General features: G+C 40.6%; 1 protein-coding gene across 5 annotated transcripts in view; it reads right to left on the minus strand.

The window, feature by feature from the left end:
- Positions 1–17,766, minus strand: part of Parp9 (poly(ADP-ribose) polymerase family member 9) — a 38,618-nt gene that overhangs the window by 17,039 nt on the left and 3,813 nt on the right. For 4 of the 5 annotated variants that reach the window (XM_038346269.1, XM_038346268.1, XM_038346266.1 and 1 more), the window contains exons 4-6: positions 16,615–16,756; positions 12,469–13,385; positions 1,199–1,411 (exon numbers count right to left, since the gene is read on the minus strand). In XM_038346269.1, the coding sequence (XP_038202197.1) occupies positions 1,199–1,411; positions 12,469–13,385; positions 16,615–16,756 (1,272 nt within the window). The remainder of the gene's footprint in view (positions 1–1,198; positions 1,412–12,468; positions 13,386–16,614; positions 16,757–17,766) is intronic. The other variant, XM_038346270.1, reaches the window with a different exon arrangement.

Here is a 17,766-nt window from a genome sequence, read left to right on the forward strand (position 1 = left end):
GCACTGTGTACCTTCTCCTGGAGAAATGCCAATAGTCTGGCAGATTTAAACTTCCATCAACTTTTCTTTTTCCTTTTTTTTAAAGACAAAGTCTCACTAAGGTGTCCTGGCTAGCCTGAAACTCATATGAGTATGTAGCCTCAAACTCACAGAGGTCTGTCTGCCTCCCAAATGTTGGGATTAAAAAAAAAAGGAGTGGACCACAATGTTGACTAACCCTCTATCAACTTTTCAATATTACATTGAATTACTACACACAGACAGGAAGGTTGTCTGTGGAAGAACCTTGAGAACCTTGGAAAGATGAAGCATAGAGAATGATTGGAGGGCCAAGCTAGGATTAGGGAACTCTCTACAAAGAACAAGACATAGTATAGAATACACACACACACACACACACACACCACAAATTCATAAGCACATATACACACACTCGCATGCTAGGTGTGATGGCTTATAATGCTGGCACTCAGGAGGCAGATGCAGGAGGATTCCCATGAGTTTTAGAATAACCTGGACTACATATTTCCAGGCTAGCCTGGGCTAGACAGTGGAACTTTATCTCAAAAATAAAAACAAAAAACAGCCAGTGTAGTGGTGGAAGACCTTTATTCCAACTCTCAGGAGGCAGAGGCAGGTAGATCTCTGTGAGTTCAGCTATGTAAAGCTAGACACAATCTCAAAAAGAAAATGACCAAAAGGTACATGGGATTAAGCATCTCTACATCTGAATGGCCTCCCTCGATTCTAATTTTTGTATTTTGGGGGAGGAGTTGGCTAAGAGTCAATATCCACTATAGGCACAGTCAGAAGAGACCAGGTAATAGATTAGACTGGAATGGTGTGAATCCAACTCCTGCTTGAATTTAACCTGTGAAAGAAAATATGGAAAGGCTGAATCCCACCTCACCATGGAAAGACAGAGCAGGTCATCGTGTTTTGTGGAGCAAACTGGTGCACAGACAGAAGTGTTCAGATGTTTCAGTGCCCATGTGCAGTGTGTACACTTAGACATTTCAAGTCAAACTTAAGAGAACTTGGGGCAACCATACGTGCTCAGCCTTTCAGTCAGGCATAGGTGTGTTTCCTAACAGGGATATATCATCCGATCATAGCTTACAAACACAGTGAAAGAAGGGAAACTTAGCAAACTGCTTAGACTCTGCACTATACAAACATAAACAGATTTTGGACTTACCTGGTGTTTGTTATCGTGTTGCCATACCACATGGAACACATACCGACACGACAATTTAAATCCTCTTGTGACCAGTACCGTCTGGTAATCTGAAGACAGTCTACGCTTGTCAAGTTCCCATTCCATTTCAGGTCCTGCTTGCCTAAGAATTGACTGTGACACACGTCCGCTTTTAAGATCATACTTGAATACAGAATTGACAATTACCTCTGTCTGAAAAGGGTAGAAAACACAGGAGTTATCATTAAATCCCTCCTTCTTAAATGACTAATTTGTACTTCCCAAGGAGTTTTGAAAATTACTTTTTGGATATCCCAAATTCACAAAATTTGATTTCACAACAGACTGACATTTCCAGAGAGTTTGTTTCTTCGCTACGAATCTGTTTGTCCTGTACATATAAGGATGATATTGTCATTGCATTCACCTTTGCTGAATTATATGCTTTTTATTTCAAGTTTCTGACCATTCCCTAGGGATTCTTTTGTTTTAAAGACTTTATTTTGAAGCTGGAGAGTTGGCTCAGTGGCTAAGAACACTTGTGGCTCTTGCAGAGGACCTGGGTTCAATTCCCAGGCAGCTCACAACTGTCAATAACTCCACTCTTAGGGGATCCAAAGCCCGCTTCTCACCTCCAAAGTCACCAAGCATGTATTTGTGCCAGACACACAAGCAAAACATATATACCCATAAAATACTAAAGTTAAAAAGATTTTATTTTCAATTGTGTGTATATCTCTGCATGGGTTTGTACGCATGAGTGTAGTGCCTGCAAAGCTGGAGTTACAGAGGTGTGGCTACCAGATTTGGGTAGTAGGGACAGAGCCAGTTCTTCTACTAGAACAGTCATCCTCTTAACAGCTGAGCCTTCTCCTAACCTCCTCTGTTGCCAGAATGCTTCTTTTGTTTTGGGACAGAGTCTCACCATGCAACCCTGGCTGGCCTGTAACTCACTGTGTAGACTAGGCTGACCTCAAGTTCACAGCGATCCATTTGTCTCTACTTCTTCATTCTGGGTTTAAAGGCTTGCACCACCACACCTTGTTTGGTTTTTGAGACAGTGTCTCCTGCAGCCTGACTGACCTGAGACTTCCCACATAGCTAAAGGTGACCTTAAATTATTGGATCCTCACTGACTAGTGGTGCACACTTTTAATCCCAGCACTCGGGAGGCAGAGGCAGGCCTCTGTGAGGTCAAGGCTAGCCTGGACTACAGAGTGAGTTCTAGGACAGACTCCAAAACTAAACAGAGAAACCCCGTCTCGAAAAACCAAAACTCCCAATCCTCTTGCTTCTATCTCCCCAGTGTTGGGATTACAGGTTTATGGATCCTAGGGCTATGAACGAAGGCTCCATGCTGCTAGATAAGTACTGTACCAACTGAACTACATCCTCCAGTCCTCTTATATTTTTACCTGAATGCCTGCTTGCTTTTTGTTTTGTTTTTGTTGTTATTTTTTTTTTTTTGAGTTTGGGATTTTTTTTTTTAAGACTGGGCCTCACTATGTAGTCTAGATTAAACTTTGAACCATCTCTCCAGTGCTAAAATTAGCAGCATACACAGCCTACCACGCCCAGTTGTGTTGTTTTCCCCAGTGCTCAGGATTGAACCCACATGCTAGGCAGCCATTCGACCACCGAGCCAAATCCCTAATCCATGGTGATTTTTGAGAAAACCCTTACAGGTTTCATTCTCTGCCTTACCTCCATCACTTCCTGCTATATCTATGCAGGGTGTTTTGGAACAAAGAATAAAGTTTCTTAGGAACTCCCTGCTGTCTCATGTCTTTATGTTTTCATGTACAAGGTTAAAGAAAGTAAACAAGACCAAAAGGTCTTTAGTGAAAGGTAGCTTTCTTTCTTCAATGGATATACAATCATCCACCCATTCCACAGGCAACCACTTTAACCCCACTGGAAAACACAGATATTTATATTATGATTAATAACAGTAGCAAAATTACAGTTACAAAATAGCAACAAAAATAATTTTGTGGTTAGGGTCACCCCTCCATGACAAACTATATTAAAGGGTGGCAGCGTTAGGAAGGCTGAGAGCCACTGCTCTATGGAAACAGACTATATATAGACACCAGTTATATTTCATACCACTATATCTCATATCTCATAACTCTGGAGCAGTGCTAAAGGTGGTTGTGTTCTTGCTGTTTCAGTGCCCAAATTCCTATTACCCCAATGTCTTTGGTTCCATCAAAGGAAACTTATGTACTTCTATGGGTGTTATTTGTTTTGAGACAGGGTGTCACTGAGTAGTCTTGGCTGGCATGCAACTTGATTTGCAGACCAGGCTGGCCTCACATTTGGATCAAGTCTGCCTCTGTCTCTGGGGTGTTGGGATTCCAGGCATGTGACAAAGTGCTTAGTTTATCAAGGACATTAAATGTTTTATCGTGAAAGAGCAATCTGATCTTGCCATTGGGGGCACTGGCACCCTTGAAAAAGTGTAAGGTTCCTAATGCTGCTGACAACAAATGCATACAATAAAATTTGTTAAAAGGTTATTACTCAATAATGCTTCTACTTTGGTTTTAAACTGCTACACTAATGACTCCTCGGGTATTTCATTTCATAGTCTCCTCCATTTCACACTGATTGACTGGTAGGCAATAAGTGCTAGTCTCACTAATAATTGTTCAATTAAAATTTGACTGTGACCAGAGGACACATTGCTGATCCAAAAATAATAATAAAGATATGATTTTAAACTTCACTGAGTCTATTCAAACTCCGCATCTCCTGTCTGTAGATTCCTGTCTCTCTGACCATCACCTGAGCCTCCCTGAAAGCCTTCCCTCCTGCCACTTCACATCTGCTACAACCTGAGGTTAGCTTCTGTTTTTCCCAGTTCAGTGATCCAACCCATGTTGAACAAGCATTCTTCCACAGAGCACCTCAGCCTGTGGCTGCTATTAAAGGGGTGTCAGTTAGGGTTTCATCCTCTGCCCTGCCACCATCACTTTTTGCTACTTCTGTGTATATATTGCTCTAATCACAATTATCATCATTTTCCCGTAAATCCGAAGGACTCTATATTTTAAACAGTTTACTTAATTTTATTTTAGGACATTGGTATAAGGGTTTCTGATCCCCTGAAATTGTAGTTACAGACAGTTGTGAGCCACCATGTGGTTGCTGGGAATTGAACCTGGGTCCTCTGGAAGAGCAGCCAGTGCTCTTAACCACTGAGCCATCTCTCCAGCCCCCCTCCTTTTTTTCCCATTTGTTTGTTTTTGTTTTTTCCCCAGATTTCTGAAGCAAGGTCTCATGTAGCGAAAGCTGGCTTCTTCTAACTCAAGGAGCTGAGGACGAACTTGAGTTCCTGATCATTGGGCTTCTACCTCCCAATTACTGTGATTACAAGGGTAAGCCACCATGCCTGTCCATATTCTTAAGTACTACTTTTGTTTAACTATTATTGATAGATTGTTTTAGACATGTTGAGTGGTTGGTTTTCCCAATGAAATATTTGCAAATAAAGGATTTTTTTTAAAGATTAAAAATACACTGCAGGAATGACTCAGTAAAGTTCTTGCAGGAACCTCTGTTAAAAAGCCCAGGTGTGGTAACAAGCACTCATAATCCCAGCAAGCCAGAGAAGGCCAAAGCAAGAAGTTCCCTGGGGCTAGATGGCCAGTAAGCACAGTCTACCTGGCAAGTTCCAGAAAGATGATAAACTTTGCCACAAAAAAAGACAATACTTTAGGAAGACAATCAAGGCTGATCCCTGGCTCTTACACACCTGTGCACAGGTGTACAACTCCACCCACAAGCACGCTAGCATAGACACAGATAAACCTACATTTATCAACACACACACACACACACACACACACACACTGAATTCATTTATTCTAGTGCTCAGATGGGGCATAGTAACTTTTAATCCCATTACTCGGGAGGTGGAGGCAGATAGAGTTTAACACCTGCCTGATCTACAGAGTGAGTTCGAGGACAGCCAAGGTTCTATAGAAAAATAAAATAAAAATTTAGTGCTTGAGGCTGAGTCAAGAGGACTGAGTCCTTGGTGACATGGCAAAAAACTGTCTTGTTTCAAAAACAACAAAGACACACGAAGGAATTTAAGTTCTTTGGGATCAAAGAGGATTCTAACTCCATATGATTCCTAAGAATCATAGCCTAATTTTAATTTTCATATTAACCATGTGCCACACAGTATTGTAAGCATTTTTTGGATGCTGATTCCAGCTTTCAGATGTCAAGTGCTACTGTAATGTGTTTTACAGAAGAAGGATTGAAGACTGGGAGAAAAAAAGTAGTTAGGAACTAATGAAGGTGATCTCCAATCCAGATGGCCTAACCCCAACATCCACATTCTTAACCCAAAAAAGATACATTCTATGGTCTTCCACTTTAAACATCTACACAATTAACAATTAATTTGGGGCTGGAGAGATGGCTTAGCAGTTAAGAGCACTGACTGCTCTTCCAGAAGTCCTGAGTTCAGTTCCCAGCAACCACATGTTGGCTCACGACCATCTATGATGAAATCTGGTATGTAGGCATACATGCAGACAGAGCACTCATACATTAAGAATAAATAAATAGAAACAAGCTCCACTGGGAGCAGAAGCCAGAAGCAAATCCAGTCCCAGAAGCCAACCCAGTCCCAGGACACTGGCAGACCAGGATTGAGCCAGCAACCTGACTCAGAGTCAGTGATCTCCACCAGAACCGGGGTGATACAGAACCAGCTACCTAGGACAGAAAGCAAAAGCTCCACCGGTAGCAGAAGCCAGGAACAAATCCAGTCCCCAGGAACCAACCCAGTCCTGGGACACTGGTAGATCAGGACTGAGTCAGCAACCAGATCCAGTGTCAGTGGTCTCTACCAGAACAGGTTCAACTCCAAGCCAGGAACTTCTACAGGAGGAGATCCAGACCAGGATTTACAGAAACAGGGCAAAGCCAGCAATCTAGGCCAAAGTAGGCCTGAGACAGCAAACTGCAAGTGAGCAGAGCAAGGAAAAGGAGTGCTGAGCTATCTCCAGGAACACCGAGTAACCAATGGGGTAACTAGAACTGTAACACTGACTGTTCCACAAGGAACAACCATCTGAGATTTGGATTCACTGGCACCTAGATTATTCAACAGAATCTCAGACATCCCCAATCACACCTATTAGAGGAAAAGATGAATAAAAAAGGTAAGATCACATGCTACAAAGAGCACACAACACCAGTAAAACCTAAAGACCCTACAACAGCAAGACCTGAACAACCAAATATGGATGAACCAGAAGAAAATGACCTAAAAAATAACTTCAAGAAATGATGTAGTTGGGTCTTCCTTCTATGTGTTGCTTTCATTGGTTAATTAATAAAGAAACTGCTTGGCCTGATAGTTCATAACATAGGTGGGTAGAGTAGACAGAACAGAATGCGGGGAAGACGGCAATGAGTCAGTCGGCATGCTTCTCTGACCCGAGATGGATGTAGGCTAGAATCTTTCCCGGTAGGCCACCACCTTCGTGGTGCTACACAGATTATTAGAAATGGGTTAATCAAGATGTGAAAGTTAGCCAGTAAGAGGCTAGAGATAATGGGCCAAGCAGTGTTTAAATGAATACAATTTGTGTGTTGTTATTTCGGGTGTAAAGCTAGCCATGGAGGAGCCGGGTGGGAATGCAGCCCACCGCTCCTTCTACAAAGAGAATGTTAGAAATCCTTAAAGATGAAATGAGAAATTCCCTTAAAGAAATTGAGGAAAAGACAAGCAAAAAATTGGAATATATCAGCAAATCACTTAAAGAAACAAAGAAAAAGAAATCAAACATAAAAGAAACTATTCAGGACTTGAAAACTGAAATAGAAACAATAAAGAAAACACAAGCTGAAGGAATTATAGAAACATAAATCATGAGAAAAAGATCAGGAATCACAAATGCAAGCATGAACAACAGAATAAGAGATGGAAGAGAGAATCTCAATCACTAAAGATACAATAGAGGAAATAGACTTATCAGTTAAAAAAGAAACATTAAATCTAACAAAAGCTTAACCCAAAATATCAAGAAAATACGGGACACCATTAAAAGGCCAAATCTTAGAATAATACGTATAGAAGAAGTTCAACTCAAAGGCACAGAAATTTTATTTAACAAAATCATAGAAGAAAACTTTCCCAACCTAAAGAAAGATATCCCTATGAAGATACAAGAAGCTTACAGAACACCAAATAGACTGGATCAAAAAAAAAAAAAAGTCCTCTGGCCACATAATAATCAAAACACAAAATATAGAGTAAAAAAAGAATATTAAGAGCTGCAAAGGAAAAAGGCCAAGTAACTTATAAAGGTAGACATATCAGAATTACACCTGACTTCTCATTGGAGATGATGAAAGCCAAAAGGTCATGGTCAAGCATTATGCAGACATTAAGAGACCATGGATGCCAACCCAGACTACTATACCCAGCAAAACTGTCAGTCACCATAGAAGGACAAAACAAGACATTCCATGACAAATCTAGATTTCACCAATACCTAACCACAAACCCAGTCATACACAAAATATAGAAGGAAAACTGCAACCCAAGGAAGTTGGCTACACCAACGATAACAGACAATTGATGATCTCATCACAGCAAATCCCTAAGAAGAAAAAAACGCACAAATTAACATCACCAACAATGAAAGCTAAATTAACAAGAGATAGCAATCATTGGTTATTAATATCCCTTAGTGTAAATGGACTCAACTCACCTATAAAAAGGCACAGGCTAACATATTGGATACGAAAACAGAATCCATCCTTCTTCTGCATACAAGAAACACATCTCAACCTCAAAGACAGACATCGTTTCAGAGTAAAGGGTTGGAAAAAACATACCAATCAAAGGGACCTAAGAAACAAGCAGTGTAGCTATCCTGATATCTAACAAAATATACGTCAAGCTAAAATCAGTCAAAACAGACAAAGAAGGTCATTTCGTATTAGTCACAAGAAAAATCCATCAAGAGGATATTTCAATACTGAACATCCATGCCTTAAATACAAGGGCACCCTCATGTGAAAGAAACACTTCTAAAGCTTAAATCATACATTAAACCCCACACACTAATAGTGGGAGACTTCAACACTTTCCTCTCACACTGGACAGGTTAATCAGACAAAAAATGAACAGAGAAATAAGAGAACTAACAGATGTTATGACTCAAATGGACTTAACAGGCATCTATAGATATTCCTTCCAGACAGAAAATAGTATACCTTCTTCTCAGCACCTCATGGAACCTTCTCAAAAATTGACCACATACTCAGTAACAAAATAAACCTCAACAAGTACAAAAAAATTGGAATAACCCAATGTACCTTATCAGATCTCCATGGTATAAAACTAGAAGTCAACAGCAATACTAATTTGAGAAAACACACAAACACATGGAAATTAAACAATGCTCACCTGAATCATCAATGGGTCAAAAAAGAAATAAAGGGAGAAATTAAAGACTTCCTAGGGGTAGAGAGATGGCTCAGAGATTAAGAGCACTGACTGCTCTTCCAGAGGTCCCGAGTTCAGTTCCCAGCAACCACATGGTGGTTCACAACCATCTATAATGAGATCTGGTGCCCTCTTATGGTAAGTAGGCATGCACATAGGCAGAACACTGTATACATAGTAAATAAATAAAAATCTTTTTTTAAAAAAGATGTGATTTCTGGAGTCTGTGCACCAGGATTTATAGTCTTAAAAAAAAAAGACTTCCTAAAACTCAATAAAAATGACCACAAAATGTACCCAAATTTATGGGACACAAAGAAAGCAGTGTTAAGAGGAAAGTTCATAGCACTAAACGCCTACATAAAAAATCCCACACTAGTGAATTAACAGAACATTTGAAAACTTTAGAACAAAAAGAAGCAAACTTACCTAAGTATACGGCAAGAAATAATCAAAGGGAGAGCTGAAATCAACAAAATAGAAACAAAGAAAACAATACAAAGAACCAATGAGGCAAAGATCTGGTTCTTCAAGAAAATCAACAAAATAGACAAACCTTTATCCAAACTAACCAAAAGGCAAAGAGAGAGAGAGAATATCCAAATTAACAAAATCAGAAATGAAAAGGGGGGCATAACAGACACAGAGGAAATAGAATCATCAGGTCATATTTTGAAAACCTGTACTTCACAAAATTGTAAAACTTAAAAGAAATGGATAACTTTTTGGATAAATATCACTTACCAAAATTAAATCAAGACCAGATAAGCAAATTAAACAGACCTATAACTGCTGAAGAAATAGAAACAGTCACCAAAAGTCTCCCAACCAAAAAAAGCCCAGGACCAGATAGTTTCAGCTCAGAATTCTACAAGACTTTCAAAGAAGAACTAAGACCAATACTCCTCAAATTATTCCACACAATAGAAACAGAAGGAACATTGCCAAACTCTTTTTATAAGGCTATAATTACTCTGATACCCAAACCACAGAAAGACATTACTAAGAAAGAGACCAATCTCACTCATGAACATTGATGCAAAAATACTAAATAAAATACTGGCAAATCAAATCCAAGAACACAACAGAACCATCATCCACCATGATCAAATTAGCTTCATCCCAGAGATGCAGGGATGGTTCAACATACAAAAATCTGTCAATGTAATCTACCATATAAACAAGCTGAAAAATAAAAACCACATGATCATCTCATTAGATGCCTAAAAAGCTTTTGACGAAATACAACATCCCTTCATGATAAAGGTCTTGGAGAGAGCAGGGATACAAGGATACAAGGAACATACCTAAACACAATTAAGGTAATATACAACAAGTCAACAGCCAACATCAAACTAAATGGAGAGAAACTCACAGCAATCCCACTGAAATCAGGAACAAGACAAGGTTGCCCACTCTCTCCATATCTATTCAATATAGTTCTTGAGGTCCTAGCTAGAGCAATAAGACACCAAAAGGAGATCAAGAGGATACAAATTGGAAAAGAAGGTGTCAAACTCTCACTGTTTGCTGAGGATATGATAGTTTACATAAGCAATCCCAAAAATTCTACAAAGGAACTTCTACAACTCATAAACACTTTCAGCAATGTAGCAGGATACAAGATTAACTAAAAAAAAATCAGTAGCCCTTCTGTACACAGATGATAAAAGGGCTGGGGAAGAAATCACAGAATCAACACCCTTCACAATAGCCACAAACAGCTTAAATAAATATTTAAATAAAATATTTCGGAGTAACTATAACCAAACAAATGGAAGACTTGTATGGCAAGAACTTTAAATTTTTGAAGAAAGATATTGAAGAAACACCAGAAAGTGGAAAGATCTCCCATGCTCTTGGGTAAGGCAGAATTAACATAGTAAAAATGGCAATCTTACCAAAAGCAATCTACAGATTCAATGCAATGCCCATCAAAATCCCAGCAAAATTCTTCACAGACCTCGAAAGAACAGTACTCAACTTCATATGGAAAAGCAAAAAACCCAGGATAGCCAAAACAATTCTGTACAATAAAAGAACTTCGGGAGGCATCACAATCCCTTACTTCAAACTCCACTACAGAGCTACAGTACTGAAAACAGCATGGTATTGGCATAAGAACAGACAGGAGGACCAATGAAACCGACTAGAAGACCCAGACATCAATCCACACATCTTCCAATACCCAATTTTTGACAAGGAGGCAAAAAAATATCAAATAGAAAAAAGAAAGCATATTTAACAAGTGGTACTGGCATAACTGGATATCAACATGTAGAAGAATGAAAATAGACCCATATCTATCACCATGCACAAAACCCGAGTCCAAATGGATCAAAGACCTCAACATAAAGCCAGCCACACTGAACCTTGTAGAAGAGAAAGTGGGAAATACACTTGAATGCATTGGTACAGGGAACCACTTCCTAAATATAACCCCAGCAGCACAGACACTGAGAGAAACAATTAATACATGGGACCTCCTGAAACTGAAAGGACATGGTCAACAAGACAAAACAACAGCCTACAGAATGGGAAAAGAGCTTCACTTATCCAACATCAGACAGAGGTTTGATCTCCAAAATATACAAGGAACCCAAGAAATTGGTCACCAAAAGAACACATAATCCAATTAAAAAAAAATGGAGTACAGACCTAAACAGAGAACTCACAAGAGAGGAATCTAAAATGGCTGAAAGACACTTAAGGAAATGTTCAATGTCCTTAGTCATCAGAGAAATGCAAATCCAAACAACTCTTAGATTCCATCTTACACCTGTAAGAATGGCCAAGATCAAAAACACTGATGACAACTTATGCTGGAGAGATTGTGGGGTAAAGGGAACACTTCTGCATTGCTGTTGGGAGTGCAAGCTGGTACAACCCCTTTGGATGTCAGTGTGGCGATTTCTCAGAAAATTAGGAAATACCCTTCCTAAAGACCCAGTAATACAACTTTTGGGTATATATCCAAAGGATGCTCAATCGTGCCACAAGGACATGTGCTCAAATATGTAGCAGCTTTGTTTGTCATAGCCAGAACCTGGAAACAACCTAAATGCCCCTCGACTGAAGAATGGATAAGGAAAATGTGGTACATTTACACAATGGAGAACTACAGAGAAGAAAAAATAATATCTTGAATTTTGCAGGAAAATGGATGGAGCTAGAAAACATTATTTTGAGTGATGTAACCCAGACACAGAAAATTATCACATGCACTCACTCATAAGTGGTTTTTAAACATAAAGCAAAGAAAGCCAGCCTACAAGCCACAATCCCAGAGAACTTAGACAACAATGCAGACATTAAGAGAGAGTTACATAGATCTAATTAATCTACGTGTGAAGTAGAAAGTAGAAAAAGACAAGATCTCCTGAGTAAATGGGGAGCATGGGGACCTTGAGGGAGGGTTGAAGGGAGGAGGAGAGAGGCAGGGAGGGGAGCAGAGAAAAATGTAGAGCTTAATAAATATAAAAAAATTTTAAAAAAGAATAAATAAATAAATAAATAAATAATTCCAGGATTCCACTCTGTCAGAGCCAGAGAATAAAAACAAAGACTTGCTAGGCAGTGGTGATACACACCTTTAATCTCAGCACTCAGGAGGCAGAAGCAGGTGCATCTCTGTGAGTTCGAGGCCAGACTGGTCTACAGGAGCTAGTTCCAGGGCAGCTAGGACTGTTGCCCAGAAAATCCCTGTCTCAAAAACAAACAAACAAAAGACAAAACCAACAACAACAACAACAGAACAAAAACCCAAAAAACAAAACCAAAGGCTTACTGTTTGCTGTTCAATATAGTCTTGGACAATCTGGAGAGTCAAGCGCTGGCCGACCTGAAGCGTCACATTGGAAGAAGGGGTAGTTCCTCGACTCATCCAGAGACTTAGCTCATCCTTCCTCAGGATGCTTTCTACACTGAAAGAAGGGGTAGTTCCTGGACTCATCCCGAGTCTCAGCTCATTCTTCCCCAGAATGCGTTCTGCTGCATCTTTAAAGGAAGCAACAGTACGGTCCTCGTTGCTCACCAGATGAATCTCTTTCAAATCACTGATCGGTTGCTTCTCTTGGAGATAAAACTCGATAGTTTCTAAAATTGTTTGTGTGCACAAGTCCAGAGGAAACTGGAAAATCCCAGAGCTCAGGGCTGGAACTGCTACAGTCTTAATGTGTGTGTTTTGTATGCAGACATAGTCTAGAATGCTATTAATGGCATTTCCCAGCAATTTAACAGCTGTCTGGCCATTCCGTGCTGTCCACCGAGGTCCGACAGCATGAATAATCTGATGGCAAGGAAGCCTTCCTGCTTTTGTGACAGCTATATTACCAGTTGGAATTTTACCATAGGTGGCAACGAGGCGTCTGCTCTCTTCTTGGATTTCAATACCACCAGCTTTCACCAGGCTTCCGGCCAGGCCACTTCCATGCAGAAGTTCTTCATTGGCTGCATTCACCACAGCATCAACAACGTGTCTGGTGAGGTCATCCTTCCAGACAGATAGCTCTATCCCGGAGGTCAGCCTCCTTCTGAAGACCTGCTGAGCAGGAGCGCTGTTTCCTGCTGGAACTGGACAACTCAGGGTAGAGATACACCCAAACTTATTCTGGAGGACTTCACATAGCTGACTTTCATTGCTTTTTAAAATTTCAAAGACATTGTGTTTAACAGGAATTAGCCATCTATTGAAAGAATCGTTGGCTGGAAAAGGAAAAGAGACAAAACAAGAAAGCAATGAACGACAATTCTTTTGGAAAGGACCTGCTTCCTTTCCACACCACGAGACTGAGTATCTTACTTCTAAAGAGAGACGACCTTCCACTCCCCTCTCTGCTGACTCTACTTTTCATCCACACAGTGGAGTCAGGCCAAGGACATCTAAGAGTCTTCAATGCCAAGTCACTTGAAAAGGGCTCAGGCTTGTGTGTGGTATTTAGTCAGAACCCTCTAAGTGAGAAAACCTTGTACCGGGGCTAAGAAGGTCTTTAATGTATGTAAAAATTGTGAGTTTGGGAAGACTCATGCCAAACGCATATACATACTAAAATGACTTCATTATTAATCAAAAACATAGGGAAGCTATATTTGTAACTTCTTCACTTTTTTATATTTTCAAGACAGGGTTTCTCTGTAGCTTTGGAGTCTGTCCTGGAACTTGGCTCTGTAGATAAGGCTGACCTCGAACTCACAGAGATCTGACCGCCTCTGCCTCCCAAGTGCTGGGATTAAAAATGTGCACCACCACACCCGACACTTCTTTACTTTTTTTTAGTGTTTGAGTTTATGTTTGCTTAGAAGAAAATCCTGAAGTAAGTAAGATTTTAGAGTGTAAGTAGTTTAAGAAATGATTCTAGAAAACACCAGAGGTTCTGGATAAGGAGAGAAAGTAAGAAACTAAGACAGGAAAACAAGAACAAAAAAGGATAATGTGTGTGTTTATTAGCAAATGAAGCTTAACTCTACTAGAGGGCTGAGCAGATCACATAACCATAGATCTAGTTTTAGAGTGGTCATTACGGGAGCTATGGATCCTGCTCCCACAAGTCACTGCTCAGAGCTGTACCGAGGGAAGATGGGCAACACAGGATAGCCAATGGGTCGAAGGCTGACAACCTCAGTCTCATAACACGTACTCCAGTCCTCACAGTCAAAATCAGCACAGAGTTACAACCAAGTAACTAAAAAATTATTTTCTGTGCTGTGCATGCCTTTCCTTAAACCCAGCACTGGGGAGGCAGAGGCAGGCAGAATCTCTGTGAGTTCCAGGCCAGTCAGAACTACATAGTAAGATCCCGTTTTTAAAAATAAATATCACTTACTGCATATTTCACACTATAAAATATAGGATGTTTTCACTTCTTCCTTGACTTGTGGAAAATCTAGTTATCTCAAAGTCTGTTACTGTTGCCACTTAAGTTTACCTCAGCACTAGCCACAGTTCTCAAGACAGTCCCCTGATCACCAAAGGCTGAGGAAGGCCACTTATGCCTGTGGGGCACCTCTAACACACACCTCAGGCTGCCAGAGACTTCAATTTGGTGGTGGTGGCGGTGGGGTTACCATTACAATTTTATTGTTGGTGGTGATAATACAAGACTTTGCTCTGTAGTCCTTGAATTATAATCCTCCTGCCTTCGCCTCCTAAACCTTGGGATTACCACCACACCCACCTAGCACAGATCTTCATACAGCCTGGTGGGCTTCTCTTTTTCTTTCATATAAACCTTTTATACACCTCACTCCACCTCAGAATCCAGTTTCTGGATAACCCAACTGTGGAGTGATGATAATACATACGTTTTTCTGAAAAATCCCTCTTGCCTTCAGAAACTGAACTTTTGTCAGACCTTGCAACCAAGTTAATATACCTAGAAATCACTTAAAATTATGTACTCAATTTGTTTCTCTACAGCATATCCAGCCTTCTAATCTCGCCTTTAAGAAAACAGTATAGGGCTGGAGAGATGGCTCAGAGGTTAAGAGTGCTGGCTGCTCTTCCAGAGGTCAAGTTCAATTCCCAGAAACCACGTGGTGGCTCACAACCATCTACAATAAGATCTGGTGCCCTCTTCTGGCAGGCATACATGCTGGCAGAATACACTATACATACTGTATACGTGGCATGTAGACATACATGCGGGCAGAATACTGTATGCATAATAAATAAATCTTAAAAAGGCAATGCAACCAGCCAGCCTTACTATGCAATAGTATACATACTTATGCAATCCCTTTTTATAACCTAAACTAAATGCATAGCTTTAATCTTAAACTATGATTCTTCCATGTCCCTGACCCAGAATAATGTGTGTGGTGGTAATCATTTGCTGAAAGCAGTCAATAGGTTGAAGGTAACCTTAAGCAAAATAACTCATAACTGCTTGAAGCAAAGCATGGAAATAGGTTGAGAACATCTGTTAGAGAACATCTGTTTATGGGTCAGCTGGGGTCAGTAAAGTAACTTCTTCTCTTCTAAAACTCTTTTTAAAAATTCTTAATTCCAGCCGGGCGGTGGTGGCGCACGCCTTTAATCCCAGAACTCTGTGAGTTCGAGACCAGCCTGGTCTACAAGAGCTAATTCCAGGACAGGCTCCAAAGCTACAGAGAAACCCTGTCTCGAAAAACAAAAAAAAAAAAAAAAAAAAAAAAAAAAAAAATTCTTAATTCCTTTACCATACTGTGTTTTCTGTGCTGCCAAATAACAGAAAGCCCTATGTTAGGGACAGACCACAAGATACACACAAGAGACAGACTACAGATCACAAACTACAGAAAGATGAAGAACATGAGAAGTGGAGATTTCAATTCTGGGCTTGCCCTTGGTCTAAACTATTCCAAGAGGAACTATCTAGTCTTTAATGAGTTACCAACACAGCCTGTGTCTGAGAAAGGAAGATGAATGTCAGTGAAACTGGGGATCATTTTGGAGACATCAAAATGCAAGAAAACATGCATCCTACAACAGATTAAATGTAGTAATTTACTCCGTTTCTAGTCTGAGCCACGAAAGGCTTCTGGTGACCTCTCTACCTGAAAGAAGCTATATCTAAGCAGCTGGTCTCAACTGGCCTGAACACTGATGGGAAACCTCTGATGGGCCACACCTAGAATTAGGCAGGTTGGCTCTTTTAGCTCTTGGTCACCCTTCCTGCCCATTTTGGCTGTCAAGCTATGGTCGAAAGCATCTCCCAGGGTGGAGAGTAGTGACACGGACCTTTGATCTAAGGCAGGCAGATCTGGATTCTGGCCAGCCAGATCTACACAGTGAGACCATCTCAAACAAATGAATAGAGAAGAATATCATATCTGCCAACAAGGGAAAAGGACAGTGGGGACCCAAAGAGAACACGTCTTCAGCTGTCCCAGTGCCTCTGAAGCAGTTTCCCTTCTGAAGGAGAAGCTGGCATCTTCAGGGCCTGCAGTCACACACCTGAGCCCCCAAGGGGGAGGCAGTCTCCTTCCATGTGCCCTCTTCTGCACTGAGGGAAGAGCTGAGCAAAGCCTTTCTTAAATAAGAGTGAGAGTGAGCCGATCATACCTGGTCTCTCGGCGTAAGCTGCTGCTCCAGTATCCTGTGAAAAACATGAAAACGGCTCCTTTAAAAGCTCGAAGCTGCAAAAGTGGAGATGATGGACAGTACATGCATTCTAGGAAGAGGAAGCACTGCTCAGAGCACGGGTTTTCGGGTTGGGGAAGGAAATGTCTTGGTTGTTGTTTGTGTAGATTCATTATTTGGTTTGTTGATTTTTGTAGTGTTCTTTTTAGCCTGTGTGCCTGAAACTTTGAAAATACTAAATGCTGCAAATACCAATCCTATGTCCCTTAGAGATCAATGCACTTTTTGCTTGTTCATCTCATGCTGTATCTGGGCTGGCCTTGAACTCACTAAATTGCCCAGGCTGGCCTTGAACTTCCAGCAGTCATACTCTTACCACAGCCTCCTGAAAGCTCAGGTTATAGGTGTGTACTACCAGGCTCAGCAGATGCACTACTAATTCAGAATAAGATAAAACCTGGAGGCTAACACCTGAGAAGGCACAGAGGCCTCAACTAAAATGAGCCAGAGCTCTCAAACAGAGTCAGTCTTCCAAAGTCTTGTGTGGTTTCCCTAGCCAGAACAGAAAACACAGGACGTGAGCTTCACCAGCTGCCCCTCCTCATACCTGTAAGGACCCACTTCGTTCACCTCTTTCACCACACAAACATTAAATGGGAGTTTTCTGATCTGTTCAACAAGGTGTCTTTCTCTATTCCCATTTTCATTCCTTGAGCGCTCCTTACCCATCCTGAAAGACAACTACTGAGTGACTGAGGAAAATCCACATGTCATGGAGGTGACCCAGGCTGGACCTCAGGCAGCATAGTCTGGCCTTGAGCTTGCTACTACTACCAGGCCCAATTGAACCTAGGGCCATATGCACAGTAGACAAGCCCTTCATCATCTGTGATACATTCCTAGTCTAGGAGATGACATTTTAAAAAAAATCATCCATCCCCAAATTGATTCTGCTAATTAGATAAGTATTTTATGTATTATTCTTTTTTATGTTTTGAATTTTGAGACAGGGTTTTACTCCATAGC

The sequence above is a fragment of the Arvicola amphibius genome, chromosome 10 (assembly GCF_903992535.2).
Source record: "Arvicola amphibius chromosome 10, mArvAmp1.2, whole genome shotgun sequence".
NCBI classification, from domain to species: Eukaryota; Metazoa; Chordata; class Mammalia; order Rodentia; family Cricetidae; genus Arvicola; species Arvicola amphibius.